This window comes from Erythranthe guttata, chromosome 10 (genome assembly GCF_056151865.1).
Source record: "Erythranthe guttata isolate IM_541 chromosome 10, IM_541, whole genome shotgun sequence".
Classification (NCBI taxonomy): Eukaryota; Viridiplantae; Streptophyta; class Magnoliopsida; order Lamiales; family Phrymaceae; genus Erythranthe; species Erythranthe guttata.
In genome coordinates this window covers 14460758-14478041 of record NC_142542.1, presented here as the reverse complement: position 1 = coordinate 14478041, position 17284 = coordinate 14460758, and the positions used below count along the sequence as shown (strand labels likewise).

Below are 17284 nucleotides of genomic sequence, written 5' to 3'. Positions count from 1 at the left end.
TAACAATCACAAATAAATATCTAATAAGTAGAAATAAAAGCACGTGCCTCGCACGTGTTTAATTAATTTTATAATGTTAATTATGTATGTAATTTAAAATAAAATTTTATATTAAAACAAAAAAAAAATTGGATTATTTATTTTTAACAATGTGACTTGAGAGAACATTTTATATTTATACAAGAAGTGTGTATTATTTAAGTGCAGAATTAATTTTATAATATTTACTTAAAGCAACATGATATCAAATAAAAAAATAATAAATAAAAACATTCTAGAGGTTTGAAATGTAAATCATGAAACTAAATCACGCCACTAAAAAATATTTTACGGATTAGAAAATTATCATTTTCTGATGATCCATAGATTCTAATCGAATTTGATTTCTCCAATAAATGAAATACAAAGTTCCCAACCTTTATTTTTGTCTATGTGTTGAATAAAAAATAAACCAAAACGAAAAAAAAACAAAGAGAGATCGAGAGAGAGCAGTAAGGTGCCAATATATTAATTGGATGTATTGATTGCAATATAAATAATATTTTTACTTACATAACAATATGTAATATACATAGATATATAATAACTTACTAATAAAGGTAGAATAGGTATCACAAAAAAGTTTAGAGACAAAAGAACATTGATGCTTTTAAAGGTAGGGAGATTAAATGGGCTATATGGTTGAATAATAAGGATTTAACATATACAAAACCTAAAATCCCAATATACTACTAAGTTGTAGACTCCATCCATTGGAGGTAGAGTACAAAAATAAAAGTGCATTAAAGTTTCAAACACCCTCCTTGTTAGTACAATAATAAATGTGCATTAAGGTAATATAAAAATAAAAACATCATAACTAATATTAGGGTTAACAAAATCCACACATCCTCCATGTGAGTACATGTCTCGGTTTCCAAGGATCGAGACTCAATTATGCTCTTTCGGTCTGGGGTACCTACAACGTGCAACACCATATGAGCATTTAAAGACTAAAGGAGAACTCAAATATAATAGCAGGATTAAAATAATTCACACACACACACACACACACGTATATACACATATCTCATTAATTAATTAATGAAATTGTACACATACAGTACACATATGACACACGGTTATATCTTTCAAACAACACAAGAATTTGTTACTTCCACGTAGGCAAAATAATACACAAGCATGATCTAACTATTTGGCCAGTTAAACATCACAATTAATGCATACAAAACATATAATTTTCACATTTCGACAAGATTCTAGTAGCATCATACTTCAACTTACACAATTAATCCAATCTACAGATCAATTGGCTCAATACATATAAATTCAAACTTGTGAAAACAATTTCTTTTTATTTATGTTCTTGAGAAAGATCTTGTGTAAACAAATTCACATAACAACAACTAAGGATTCTCTATGAAGTTGTGAAATTTCGAGAATTATTATCACAGTAATTTTGAATTTAACCACGATGTATATCATCAATCACGAAATTTGAAGACGGTTAGAAAATACACCTTGAAGAGCTAAAAACTGTCATCTCCACCAAGTGGTCCTTCTCGTTCATCAACACCCTCGTCATCATCCTCAACATTCTCCTCATTATCCACTAGCCGGGAAGAACTGTGTACATTTAGGGATACGTGCTCGATGCAGTCGGTTAACTCGCAACCCATTTTTGCGGCTATTTGCTTTAACATTTTGCTATTCGCACTTGTCTTTTTGTCCAAGATTTTTATATGCTTCATCATCTCGACTTGTCCTCTAATCAATGTGGCTACTTGTTGCTCTAGAGTTGCTTCAATTCGTGTGCCGCGGGAAGGTAGTTCCAGGACGGGTGCACTAATTGGGCGAGGTTCTTGTGTTTTCTCAAAGTAACCCCGGAAAATTTGAGCATCGATAGGATCCTTTGGTTTAAGAACTTCATCATCGGGTTTGGTTAGAACTCCAGCTTCAACACAAAGGAAAGTAATGAGCGACGGAAAGAATAGATTGCGTTTGGTGTTTTTTATGCAATACCGAATTTGGTCGTGGATAATTGTGCCAATGTCAATTGGTTCATTCTCGAGGATGAGATAGGCGAGTAGACATCTCTCGTATGTGACTTCACTTGTGGTCGTGGTTGGAATGAGACGGGCACTAATAAAGTTTATCCACGCCTTAGCATTGGCATGCATCCCCGTACTCTTAACAGGCCACTTAACTGGCTCATCGCCATTACCGTTTAAACTTTCTCGAGAAGACAAATTATTAACAATATCGGATGCCTTATCCTTATAATTGCTGAGCAATGACTTCCAGTTAAAACCATTTACTTGCCGCAATTTGTAAAAATCATTTAGTGCACGCCTGGTATATGAAACAATAACGCCACGGACTTTGCTTTGAGCCAAATCTTTGTTTGCGTTTCTGTAAAATTCCCTAACAATCGTCATGTTGAAATTGGGTGGTTGACTACAAAAGTTCGACCACATCCGGGTGCGAATAATAGCAGTTATTATGGGGGCATCTAATTCCGTGAGATCGAAACCTCTCTCGGGAATAGATTTTGTTGTGCGTTCGCGTTCTGATACTTCCGTGGTCCTTTCGTAGGTCTTTCTCTTGCTCATGGTGTAGTCTTGTATCGAATGAACAAACAAAGAGTATAGTTAGCCTCTCTAAGCACTGGTTCGAGCAATTTATCGAACACTTGGTGTTGAAAATTTTAATTGAACCCACGAGACAAGAATGAGTTCATTCCTAAAGGAAATTAATAGAGAATTAAAAAAAGACCAAATCAATCATAATGTGTAAAAACTGAAAATTCCAATCCCACAATTGAATCCATAGATTAGAAGCATTTAATAGAGAGAAAGTCCAAAAAATCAACATAATCAAACATCATAATTTAAACCTCCACAAGTACGAATTATACATGAATAAACTTGTACCTCAACTAAGAAACGATCCGTCCACAAATACGCAGAGGAGAAAAAACCGAAAAATATATCTGAAAAAATAACAAAATAAACCTCAAGAGACCGATGGTGGGTAATCCCTAAAAGAACGATGGACAGAAAAAATACGTGGAGAAATTAATTTGAAGTCGACTTAAATTGTGGGAAAAACATAACCTCAAAATTTGTGGGATGACTGTAGAAGAAAGAAAATTAATTCTGCAGGCAAAATTTTATGGAGAAACATACGGCGGTGGAGTTCTGCAAGCCAAAAATTTGTAGAAGAAATAAACGGAGGTGAGGAGAAGTTGAGAAGTTGGGGATAAATAATGGATTTGGAGAAGAAATAAGAAACGTCGAGGAGAAGTTGGGGAAGAAGTTGAGAAGTTGGGGGAGAGAAGTTGTATCGCCATAGTTGAGAATGCCAACGTGTCAAAAAATTTATTGCAAAAAAGGACCTAGAGTTTTTCCAATTGAAATGCTATTCATAGTGCAGCTTTTATCGCCTTGCAGTGCACTTTAGATTCATTTGTAATTTTTCTTCAAAAAATTTAAAATCCTCTCAAACCCTCTCTAAGGCCCTTCGAATTCCCGCGGATTAAACGAGCAATCCCACAACGATTTAAGGTAAAACTCGAACTCGAAATCGTTAATCCAATGTTTTATAATAGTATATTAACAAATTTCGTCGAAAATCTATACGTTTTCAGTATTTCCAAACACTTTGAAACTTTTCGGAAAAAAAAAATGCGTTTCGTGATTTTTTCACGAAATTAGTAGAATCTTTTGTTTCTTTTAAGTTTCATGCCAAAACTTACGAAACGAAAGCTTTAATTTCGTGAGAAAACGTACGAAATGTAAGCTTTTCTCTCGTAGGTACTATGCACGAAAACTGTGTGTTTCTGGCATTATGCAATAATTTCGTAGAAAAACATACGAAATTAATGCTTGTATTTCGTGATAAAAAACACGAAATGTAAGCATTAATTTCGTGTATTTTTCCACGAAATGATTGCAAAATTTCAGTTTTTTTTTTTTAAGATTTGTTTTATTTATTATTATTTAGACTGACGTTAATAGTGTCTTATTTAACAGATGGCATGCAAAGACAAATCAAAGGCAACTATGGGAGCAGTTCGTGATGAGGCCGAGCATCAAGAGCGCGAGCGCGAGCGCATGACTATGTCTACATGACGTAGGCGAGAGGCTGAGAGAGGTGGTGAAGCCAGATCATCGGTTGCACATCCCGATGTCGAGTCTTCCCATGCTATGGAGGAGGAGGAGAAGGATGTTGTGAACCCTGTTCACGAGACAGAGGTTGTAGCTCGTGGAGGTCGTGAAGGCCGAGCACGGGGCCGTGGAGCTCGCGGTGGTCGAAGTCATACTCGAGTCAATCCGTATGTGCTAGATTGTCCATTTCTCGGTGGCCCGCGGGATCCGTCTTTGATTCTGAGTTTCAAGTCGCACGAAGCGGCATATATTTGGAGGAGAGAAGTAAGTTAATTACTTGTTTTAATTTTAATATTATAATTTTTTTATCTTATATTAAAATATTTTTATAGTTGATTAACTAATATGTTTTCTAAATAAATGATTGCAGGAACGTCCGGTTGGACGAGTGGAGTCCCGTATCAACTCTCTGAACCATTTCAACTACGAGAAGATAGGAGCTGCCCTGGACCAATTAGATAGAGATGTCACTGCTGACAAACATTTTTTGTGGATGACCGGTTTGTATCCCCTAGCCTGCTGCTTTTTACCGCGTATAGATGGTCCGATGTTGTTTGCATTCGTGGAGCGGTGGCAACCGGAGACGAACAACTTCCATATGCCGTGGGGAGAGATGACTATCACTCTCCACGATGTCCAGATGATTCTAGGTGCCAATGTGGAGGGACGGGTGGTCGTGCCTAGGTACGACGAGACCATCGAGCGGTCAAACTGCGTGTATTTGTTGTCCAAGATATTAAACCTCGATTTTGAGGAAATTGACGAGTCATGGAACCATGGGGCCCACACATGGAGGATGATACATGGACAGTTGTTGATGCCCGCCACGCCCATGAGACGCCGAGTTCAGATATATCTGGTGTTTCTTCTCGGATCGATTTTATTCCCCGACAAGACATGTGATCGGGTGAAGCCATGGTATATGCACGTGCTCGAGGATTCAGTCCTTGATCAGGTCGGCACTTATTCGTGGGGTTCGGCGTGTTTTGCCAATCTATACAGAGAGCTGGGTATATGCAGTTGAGCACAGTCGAGGAGCTTGGCGGGTTGCACCACCCTTCTTCAGGTAAATTTTAATATATTTTATGTACTTATTTTTTCATAATGTTTTTTAATTTGTATATTCTCTATTGTTTATTTCACTAAATATCTTTAAATTAAATATTGCAGTGCTGGATATACGAGTATTTTCCGAGATTCTAGCCGCCAGAGGAGAGCGAACGGTACCGCGAGTTTCAGCCTCGATGCAAGAGGTGGAACACGCCGCCAAAAGCGGGCACGCTCGAGCATATTCGGGGTTTACTCGACAATATGACAGCGGATGATGTAAGTTTTTTCATATTTATGTATTTATATATTTTTTAAATATGAATTTTTCGATTTATTTGTTTATATTTTTTTAAATATGGAATTTTTCGATTTTATGTAATTGTAGTTTGTTTAAATATGAATTTTTCGATTTTATGTAATTGTAGTTTGTTTAATTATGAATTTTTCGATTTATGTGTTTATATATTTTTTTAAATATGGAATTTTTCGATTTTATGTAATTGTAGTTTTTTAAAATATGAATTTTTCGATTTATGTGTTTATATTTTTTTTAAATATGGAATTCTTCGATTTTATGTAATTGTAGATTTTATGTGTCAACCACATAAATATAATTTTTTGGGTTTTTTGTTTCGTTTGAGTTGTAGACAGATTAACTTAATAATATTATTATCTACTATTGTAATATAACTGTAAACACAATAATATTACTATGGTTGACGGTAATATTACTGTTGTTACAGTAATATTACTGTGGATGACAATAATATTACTCTCAACCACATCAATATTAATTATTTTGGCTTTTTTTATTATGTTTAGTTATGTTGAACGGACAACATATTAATATTACTCTATTACACAATATTAGTGATTTTTCGTTGTATTAATATTACTATGTAACAGAGTAATACAGCAATATTACTGTGTTAAACTGTAGTATAGTTAATATTACTGTGTTAAACAGTAATACAGTTAATATGACTATCAACAACAACAATATTACTATTTAAACAAGCAAAAATATATTGAAGAAAAAAATCAAATAAAAAAACGACAAAAAAAAAAAAGTCAACACCGCCGGAGACCGGCGTTAACCGCCGGCAGAAAGAAGAAAAATAACAGTAAAACAAAAAAGAAAAAAAATCGAAAAAGTCAACGGCGAAAACCGGCGAAAATAGGAGGAGAAAAAAAATAGTCAACGGCGGCGACGAACGAAATTGTACTCAAAATTGAATAATTTGAGAAATTTGGGGTCAAATTGAGGTTAAATTAAATAAAAATTATGAAATTAGAGCATATTAAAATGTGAGGGGTATTTTAGTCTTTTACAGACCTCTGGACAATGTCTTGACTTTAGACCCCTTAGTAAATAAGTATTAATTGATGGACTTATTTGTAATGGACCTTTATTTTGTAGTATTTTGCACATTGTTTACCCTTTATGCTAGTTTTAGTATGGGCTCCAATGAAATTTTTGTTGATCAAGGTATTTTAATTTATATAATCCTCAAAAAAAAAAAAAAAAAAGAAAAGTAAAAAGGATGACAGCAAAACACGACTTTCAGTAATGTTCCACCAGGGTGCAAGAGAAGCGCACCTGGGTGCTTCAATGAAGCTTTCTCTGTAGACAGGCACCTCGGTGCCGGGATTAGCGCATCTGGAAAACCTGAATCTCTGTACTGTGGCACCATTGTGGTGTTTGCTTAAAAAAAAAGGGTAAATTACAAACACCCCCTAGGTATGGTCAAATTACAAAAACACCCCTCTTGTTTGGATAATTACAACCACCCCTCAACTCCTCAAATTTAGTGGAATCTTCGAGATTATATGGAATATTATCACTTGTGTACCCGTTTTATCCCATTCAAACTCTACATTATGAAGCAAATGATCATAATATGTGATTTTTAGCTTGTATATATCAGTTTGTGGTGCATCGAAAACTATATTTTTACACAAAACGAGTACAAACTAGAGCACATTCCACATAATCTAGATGATTAAGTTGAATTTGGCACAATAAGGGTGGAGGTGTAAGAAAAAATCGTAGTTGAGGGGGCTAGATGTAATTATCCAAACAAGAGGGGGATTTTTTGCGCAAAGGAAGATAGCCTACACACGAAGCCATTCCTTGACAAGATCGAATTTGTATGGAATGCCGCAGTAAAAAATGGTGAAGAAGTTCTTGACGGTCTTTGTCCCCATAAAAATGTGAAGGAGTTGGTGATCGCAAATTATAATGGTGAAAAGTTTCCTAATTGGTTGAGCACTCTGCCCCAGCTTTCAGTTATTCACTTGATGAGTTGTACGAAGAACTCCGTCCTGAACGAATTGAGGATACTGGAAAATCTTAAATCGCTTGTCATTGAAGACATGCCTATGTTGGACACTGTTAGTAGTCGGTTTTCCGGATTACTATGTCTGGAGTCTCTCAAGATAGTAAAGATGAAGAAAATGACTGCTTGGGGAATGTCTGTAGTTTCCGGTGAAAGTCGTTTCCCTAATCTTCGTATTCTTGAAATCAATGAGTGCCAAATGCTAAAGGAGTTGCCGGTGCTTACCGATACAAAACTTGAATGTCTAACAATCGTTAATTGTCCCAAACTTCTTTCATTGCCAATTGATGGTTTGCCCAAATCTCTTAAAGAATTGGTGATCTCAGGATGTGATAAGCTCAAACATACGTGCAGCGTAGGCGAAAGGGATTATAAAAAGATTGAATGGGTTGAGAAGATAACTATTGACGGTCAGACTCTGCATATTATCAAGTCTCCTAGCATGAAAAGCATTGTTAATCCAGATTCAGAGGACCGTACTAGAGGTATTTGTACGCGAAAGACATTTGTGCTCCATTTGAATTTTTATTTGCTTTGCAATTTATGATTAGTCCAACTGGATTTGTTTATTTGTGTTTCAGATAGCCGAGAATAGCGTGTACGTGAAGGGGGCATCAGTCTTAGGCTGTCATCTTTGGGACAGGTAGTTCCTAACTTAACTCATGCTATTTACATTGTTGTCCAGTAATGTGATTCGACGAATGAATATTTGAGAATCATAACCCCTAAGCTTTAGATTCAAATGTGTAAAGACCAAATTTGGAATGTAGGTAAGAGGTATATTCAGTAATAGACTTGCAATTTAAGTTCTATGATCGACCACTAGTTTTGGTTCCGAATTTGGTGTCGGCAATTAATGATATGATTTTGTTGCTGACAAAAAGCAAGGAGGTAATTATCATATCTTTCTATTGATTTATTTTTTAGTTTAAAATGTGAATATAGCTCATTTACCAGCATTCTTAGTTCAACCATATATGAAAAATGACACCTTTTGCTGATTAGTTTTCTTTGATAACTTGGACACAGGTTTTGAAAGCTCATTATCAGATGTTGTGGAAGTTGAGGATTTCTCTCCTACTGAACCCGGATTTTGATTTTTATGTTGTGGAAACATGAGATTTTTCATTTTTATTCACTCATATTCGGTTAGAAATTGTCCTTAATTCTGTGATTTATTATTCTTTTGTTGAGCTTTTCGAGTATGCAGATGAAATATCAAGATGAATACTCTTTATTCCAATGTTAATTGCTTTTTGGAATCTTAGCAGCTCTAGCTAGGCTCTCATATTTTTGTTGTTCTCCCGTGTTTATCGATGTGCTCGTGTGACTGTGTCAGATGTAGTTGTTAAATTACATACCCAGTTTTCAGGTGAGAAGAAAAAAGAAAAAAAAAAGATGATCTCACCTCACTTTCTGTATTTTTCCACCGCGGTGCCAGATAAGAAAGATAACGAGCCCTTGAAAGCCCTCTCTCTCTCTCTGTAGACAGGCACCTCGGTGCCGTTTAAGCGCACCCGGATGCTTAGGTTGCAACCTAATTCTCTGTAGTGTGGCACCGCAGTGCCGTGTTATTGCACCTAGGTGCCTTAATAAATATCTTAAATTCTTTGGTTAATTATTTCTCATACTCTTATTTTGTGTAATGCGTTCCGAATAGTCTAAAAAAGCAAATAATGTTAGTTTGAAACATCATTTCAGATATTCATTTCCCGTAACTTGATTATTACATAGGGGTGGAGATCAGACGAATACGGTCGTAATTAGTACTTTTGGAAAAAATTCAATCCTTAGCATTTGAACTGAAAAACCAAACCAATTCAAATTTCATCCTGGTAAAGAAAAAATGAAAAAGAACACCGAAAAACCAAACCATTTTTGAGAGTCAAATCCCGAGGACTTGTTCGAGTGGTACATGTGCCGACCTCAGGCATGTATGCTTCCCTCTGTATGTGATATCAACTGCATTCGGCTCATATGCTGACATACGCACTTCTTTCATAGCCATACAACCTTCCCTCACATGATCTATACATCTGTAATAGGTTCTGCACATTCAGAAAAAAATATTTAACGATCATTTCTTAACATGTGTGTGTAAAAACCTTAAAAGACACGTGTATTATTTTGAAAGGGAGAGACCGTAGTATATTGAGCACAAAGAAGTAGATTAGATCAAGTAGCATGCATACATATTCGTCACCTTGTGAGAAGGGGAGCAAATATATATTCTCGGCCGTACTTCCTCCAACTGTATCCATCGTCGAATTCTTCGGATGGTACCTTAGGTCTCACAATGTTTGTAACTGAATTAGCTATTTTCGACAATTTAGAAAGAGTCATGTAGATCCGGCACCACATATGTAAACTTTAGACCAATTCTTCATTAAAAATAGATTATTACTATTAGGGTCAAATTACGAAACCCCCTCCTCATGTTTGGATAATTACAACCAACCCCCAACTATGAATCTTCTTACACGTTCATCATTTATGGTGTCAAATTCAAATTCAACAGAATCTTTTAGATTCCGAGAAATGTTCTATAGGTTGTACTCGTTTTGTGCAAAAATATAGTTTCTAATAATGCACCACAATCTGATATTTATAAGCCAAGAGACACATCTTATGATCATCTTGTTTCAAAATGTGGAGCTTGAATGGGGTAAAACAGGGTGGGTTTTTCGCACTTTGCACGCTTGAATTACACCCTTTTGGCACTTTGCACCCTTAAATTGCAAAATTGGCAGATTGCACCCTTTAAACATAAATTGTTTGGCACTTTGCACCCCAAATCACTTTTGGCTTAGAAAAATTACTTGCAACTTGCTGAAAATCTGGAAAATGGACAAATTTGTAATTCTCTAATTATCTATCTTCTTCCACCAATTCTTAATCATCGTTCTACCATTTTTATCCTTCGTCATTTTAATAAAAAAAAAAAACCTAAATTCTTTTTAGCCATTTCTAATTGCCATAATATGTAAATTTTGAACTAAAACTCAAGAATGGTCGTAATACATAGACAAGAGTTCGATACCACACCTTCAGAAGATCAAGTTTTATTCCATTGTAACGCTATTTTCTAATCATTTTTCAGATCCATACTATTCAATGGGAGCACAAAATTCCTCCCATCATGAAACTAATAAGCACCACCTCCTTGCCAACAAATAAACCTCCCAATAGCCTTATTGTGTCATTTGACTGATTTATCACTGAAAGAAATGTCTAAAAAGATATTAGGAGTTTTTGATTAAAGGGATCATGAAAGATAAAAATGGTGGAAGGGTGATTAACAATTGGGAGAAGAGGATAGATAACAAGAAAATTATGAATTTGCCAATCTTCCATGTTTTCGAGCAAGTTGCAGGTAAGTTTTCTAAGCCAAAAGTGATTTGGGGTGCAAAGTGGCAAACAAGCTATGTTTAAATGGTGCATTATGCTAATTTTGTAATTTAAGGGTGCAAAGTGCTAAAATGGTGTAATCCAAGGGTGCAAAGTGCTAAAAACCCGGTAAAACAGGTACAAATTGGAGAATAATGTAGAATTATTGTTGTGATTACCTAAATATGACCCATTATTATAATGATTGTTGTTAAAAACAGAGTATTTTGTTTGTTGAAAAAAAGAGATGGGTAGAGTATAATATTGTCCAAGAATGATGGGAGCTAACCGATTGGCTAACATGTCATATCTGAAACACCAACTGACCGGAGAAGAAGGAACGGGCAATGAGATCTACGAAGTGGTCGATCGGGTGACGGGCGTGAAATACTTTTTGAAGGAATTCCGCCGCGGCGGCGGCGGAATTGAGATTCTGATGAAATTGGAACATCCGAACCTCTTGAAATGTGTCGAGGTTATCGAAATCAAGGGGAAGATCTATCTTCTGTTCGAGCTGTTGTATAGGTTTCTCTCTTCTTGTATGAAGACACACAAAGATGATGAATCAAAAAATAGATGGGCAGTCGAGAAACTTCTTTGCCATCCATTTTTCAATCAGCTTTCTGCCACCACTTCATTCAACCAAAAGGTCCCTACATAATTTTTTATTAATTTTTTTTTTTTTTTAAATCTGTTGTATATATGTATAGTTTTTGGTTAACCTTTGCAGATGAAGTTACCTGCTGCTATAAAACATGAAGCATCTCCCTCTGAAGAAACTACAGAACAAATTAATCTTAGAGCAAAACGACGAAAAGCTTATGAAGAACATGGCATAGAAGAAGAAGACATTGAAAATTCGCAAGTTCCCCTAATAGATTACTGGAACTGTATTCGGCATCTTGCCCTATTTCTTCCGGATTACGGATTTTCAAAAGATAAATTGGTACAAATGTGGATTGCCGAAGAATGCATCAAACTCGAAGTGACGAAACGAATGGAGGACGTGGGTAATTTGTGCTTCGACTTTTTGCTTAATCAAAATATCATCGTACCTGCAAAGCCAACTGCTGCTTATCTTTCCCATTACCAAGTCAACGGCAAATCCAAAATTGCTAGGTTCATTATCCAACGAGGCGATTACGTAAGAATCCGAGATGGTAATGAGTTGGATACGACCAACCAAGAAATCCTACACTTAACATGGGACTGTCGTAAACATGGCGACGCTTTAGTTGATGATGCTCTTACAAAATTCAAGAAACTTCGCACACTCTTAGTTGTCAATCTCTGTATTCCGAGGAATAAAATGTGCAATTTAAGGTTTCCCCACTTGAAGCTCTTAAAAACATTGGATCTGAGCTCGAGCAACATAACACACGTACCGTGTTCCATCAAGTATTTGGATTCTTTGAGATTCCTAGACATCTCCAACACTCCCATCGATCAATTGCCTCAGTCGATCGATCTTCTTCTTTCTCTTCAGACATTAAGATTGAGGGACTGCCCTGGAATCGACGAACTGCCACGGGGATTCGGGTCTTTGATTAATCTTCGCCACCTGGACCTCCAGATTTTTGGCCAGCTGAGGGTCATGCCTAGTGGGATGGGAAACTTAACCAAACTCCAAACATTAGATGCGTTCATCGTGGGGGAAACCGACGATGGGTGCGGAATAACGGAGCTGAAAAACATGAACGAGATCGCCGGGTCGTTCTCTATCCTAAAGCTTCATAATGTATCTAACGCGGAAGAAGCAAAGGCAGCTGCATTGTGCGATAAGAAACGCCTAGATAATCTGTACTTGTATTGGGGTAGTGTCGAAAACCCCGATGCAACCGACATCTTAGAATGTCTGCAGCCTCATTATTGTGGTTCGAAGCTTCCGAGCTGGATAACCAATCCATCTTTTGTCGATCTTTCCACAATATTCCTCATAGGATGCATAAATTGCGACACGTTGCCCTCGTTTGGCGAACTGCCGTCTCTTAAGAGCCTCGATCTTGTGGAGATGACAAGTGTGAGGGATATTAATTCCCTATTCTGCAGAAAGTCCGAAACTCGTGTTAAAGTTGCATTTCCGAAGCTAGAGAAATTGAGTATCGACGACATGCCGAACCTTGTGGAATGGTCTGGAATGGAGGATGGTGATTTCCCATGCCTCAAAGATGTTACGATTGGATCATGTCCGGAACTTACGGTTCTTCCGTCTCTGTTGCATCTCCGCTCACTCGAATCATTGGAAATAAACGACTGCGAAAAGATGATTTCTTTGCCTGAATTGCCGGCTTCGGTTCAAGATCTCAGGGTACGTTGCTGCCCTAAAATGAGTAAGCGGTTGTACTACAAGGATGGAAGACGAGAGATTGCACATGTAAACAACATTTGGATTGATCTTGAAAAATTATCTTTACATTAAAAAGTTTGTGTCTGAATTATATTTTTACATTGCTTTCTACTTCTCTGGTTCTGGTTAACTAGCAAGTTTCACGTGTCTTATTATTTTATTTATTTATTTATTTTTCCATGGATTACTTAGATTTTGCATTTGTTTAGTTATATTTTTTTTGTCTCCAAACTTACTGAAACTAATAAACCATTAGAATTCTATCGGAACAAAATATCAAATGCATTATCCAATTAGAGCTTCTAACTATGTTTTAGGGGGGTGAGTGTAATTATCGTTCCCACATGGACCTTAAAGTTATTTAAGCATACCTCAGGGGTGTGGATGTAATTTACCAAATTTTTTTCTTAGCAACTTTTGTTTTCTTCTTAGCAACTGTTTCTTTTTGTTTCTTGATTTCTTTGAGTCATATTCAATTTTCAGTGGCTCAACAAGCAGGAAGGCGTGCAAGATGATTATGGAATATCAACCAACAAAGATCTATAACTTAGAGTGTTGGTTAGCCGTAGAACAAGTTAATATTAGGCTGCATTTTTGTACGTATTGCCATGTCATTTTTGTATCATTCCTCTATTAATTATATCCACTTTTTAATTGAATATCCCCGTACAAAACTAGAACTGAGAACTTCTTTTATTGTTACGGCAATATCTTAAGCAATTTATGTTATATGCTACTTGAAACTATGTTTATTCTATTGTACTGTCTCTTTGCATAAATTAATTGTGTGATATTGTATATAATAGACCGTCAAAATATATAAAAAAATTTGAAATTTCATATCTACGGGGCATTACGTACGGCGCATAGCGCGGTGCGACTACCCTAGTGTGTATATATATATACACTATTCTTACTACTTTAGTTGATAATTTACACTATTTAAGACTTAATTGCATAAAATATCACATTATTAATTGTTTTATAAATAAATAAAATTATATATGATTAATTTTATATAATATAAGTTTCTAGTTATTGTGTAATATGAATGATCAAATAAAATATTTCAATCATATTGAATATAAAAATGTAAATGTTTGCTCACTAATACAATATTTGTATGGGTTCTTCTACACGTTAATGGTTAAAATGATCTTGTTTCTCTTAAACTCTTATATATGTTGATAATAGAATATTTCAAGATATGAATAAATTATTAAGTTTAAATTAAATTATTTGTAGTTAACTCAAAAAATATATTATTTTATACATTATGTATAAAATTCTACCAAAATGTACATTAATATACAATGTTAATATATATATTTCAAATTTCAAATAATAAATAAGTTTTATTATAAAATAAAAGAATGGACAAATGGATAATATTAAGTTTAGCAAATTAATTGCATGATCCATGTTAATTGTTTTAATATTTAATGCACTAAAGATTCAGCAGTTGATTAACTTGATTCGATGATAAGCTAGTATGGGCATTTTTAATACATTTAAAATTAACATCATTATACATCATTTCAATAATATATTTTAATAATTTTAAAATCACGAGACATACCAAAAAAACATTATCATACATATATCTCAGAAAATAAAATAAAATAAAAAGAAAAAGAAAAAATGCAATGTAGTTAGGGGTGTCGGAATGCAATTTTGGAATTTCACAGATTCCGATTAAAAAATATCCGAATTTAGAACCGTACATTTTTGGAACGGAATTGGAATTTTATATAAAACTACCAAAAATTTTGATTTCCGACGACTTTAGTTACAAATATTTTGATTGTTTTTCGAAATATATAATATAATTTTCTGATTTATTTTTGTAATTCCATTATATAATGTATGTTATATTTTATATGAAAATTTTGAATAAGGGTCAAATAAACTAAAAACTTTGAAAAAAAAAATAGTTTCAGAACTATCTGTTGCAGTTTTTCTTATATCAAATACTAATACTAATACTAATACTAATACTAATACTAATACTAATACTAATCCTAATACTGATACTGATACTGATACTGATACCGATACTGATTTTATATTGATACTAATACTAATACTCATACGTAAGTAATGTTGACATAATTATAAATTAAACGTTTAAATTTAGTAATTTTGCCGCATAATGAAATTAGTGATTATTTGTTTACTGTTAGTTGAATAAAATTATTATTATTTGAGACAAATTAAAAGAAGATACATATAACATGTGTCAAATGTAGGTACTACTACTTGTAAAAAATATAGTTTCCATTTACACTTTATATAGAATCATATCAATTATTAATTTCTTTTTTCTAATTATTATTCTTAGTATATGATAAACAATAAAAAAATAAGTTTCTGATTTATATACTTAACCATAAATTAAATAGCAAAAGGAAATTGCTAAAGGAAAAGAAAAAAGAGATTGACACATATAATAGAAAGTAAATAGCAAATTATGAAACAAAAATCTGGAAATACTTCTGATTTGATCTAGAAGAAATATGTGGGTATCATCTATATGTAACATTTATATTGATGACCATTTAATATAGCAGATTATATATATATATATATATAATATGAATATTAAAAAAATTTAAAACAATATTGTAGTTTTAATTGTAATGTACTAATTTAAGATGATAAATAATCAAATATAATTAAATGAAAAAAAATATAAATATTCAAATTTTATACAGATATTGCAAAAATTTTAAAATAATTAAAACGAAATGAATATATTTTTTCAAATCATTCCAAATACACTAAAATTTCATAAATTATTCGAATGTATATTTAAATTACAAAATTATTAACATAACTATTTAATAAAAAATTTAAATAAAAATAGTACTAAAAAAAGAATCAAAATATTACATTTTTCGAAAAATTAAATTATAAATAAGATAATAGCTTTCGGATTTATAGAATATAAAGTTTTGAAATTATATATATATATATATATATATATATATATATATATATATATATATATATATATATATATATATATATATATATATATATATATATATATGTGTGTGTGTGTGTGTGTGTGTGTGTGTGTGTGTGTGTGTGTGTGGGGTAAATATTTAAATGGGTGTAGAAATGTTAAATATGTAAGAACTTAAATACGTACCAAAACCAAAATGTCAACTAATCAAGTGAGGAATACATTTCATCAATTGAACTTCAACTAAGCAATTTGGAGATATGAAATAGACATTTGCCACATTTCTTTGATAGATGGCATAGATCCTCTTTTTATATTATATATAGATGGTAAATACAGTTTTATTTACAATAATAATAAAAATAAACAAATAAATATGATCCAAATTTATTGAAATAAAATTATAGAAACTAATATGAACGTACAAATTAATAATAATGTATGTACATATGAACAAAATAGATAAAAATAAGCATTATTAATGGACACAAAGATTAATATATTTACAAAAACATGTAAACGCTAAATAATCTATTACATGCTCAATTAAGTTCATTAATCTCAATTTCTTTTTCATCGAAACCAAGCGTACAATCATCTCACGTATATTGAAAAGATGGAAATGCATAACTATTTTTTTTCTAAATCTATCATTAAAATATACACGGATCATATTTATGCGTGTTAAACAACGTCGCAGTGATTCTCTCTTGCTAATGTTGCCGCGTATAATACAAAAGATGATATCCATGGATCTACAAAAAAAAAAAAAAAAAAACAAAACAAACATAAGTTAGATTGTTATATGTACACATACATAATAAATGAATAACATCATAAATATTCAACGACAAATAAATGCTTCAAGCGAACACATCGATAAATATGTAGATGAAGAGCGAGATGAATGAGTTGGGGTTGAGATTGGGGGTACTTATACTTAATTTTCACACACTAGATAAGTAAATAAAATGATTTTAAGAAATCATATATTGTTTATATTAGTTAATGTATATATAAATGC

The 17284-nt window shown here is 33.4% G+C and overlaps 2 protein-coding genes across 2 annotated transcripts; one reads left to right on the top strand and one right to left on the bottom strand.

The window, feature by feature from the left end:
* Positions 1 to 674: 674 nt before the first annotated feature.
* On the bottom strand, positions 675 to 2962 carry LOC148767635 (uncharacterized). Its single transcript, XM_088824082.1, has 3 exons — positions 2934 to 2962; positions 1521 to 2742; positions 675 to 958 (listed from the first exon to the last, which is right to left on the bottom strand). The coding sequence occupies exon 2, from the start codon at positions 2610 to 2612 to the stop codon at positions 1530 to 1532; it is 1083 nt and encodes a 360-aa protein (XP_088680208.1). The 5' UTR covers positions 2613 to 2742; positions 2934 to 2962; the 3' UTR covers positions 675 to 958; positions 1521 to 1529.
* Positions 2963 to 11222: 8260 nt separating this feature from the next.
* Positions 11223 to 13449, top strand: LOC148767634 (putative disease resistance protein At3g14460). The gene is made up of 2 exons (XM_088824718.1): positions 11223 to 11594; positions 11676 to 13449. Exons 1-2 carry the CDS (start codon positions 11223 to 11225, stop codon positions 13362 to 13364), a joined length of 2061 nt encoding a protein of 686 aa, XP_088680844.1. The 3' UTR covers positions 13365 to 13449.
* Positions 13450 to 17284: the final 3835 nt, after the last annotated feature.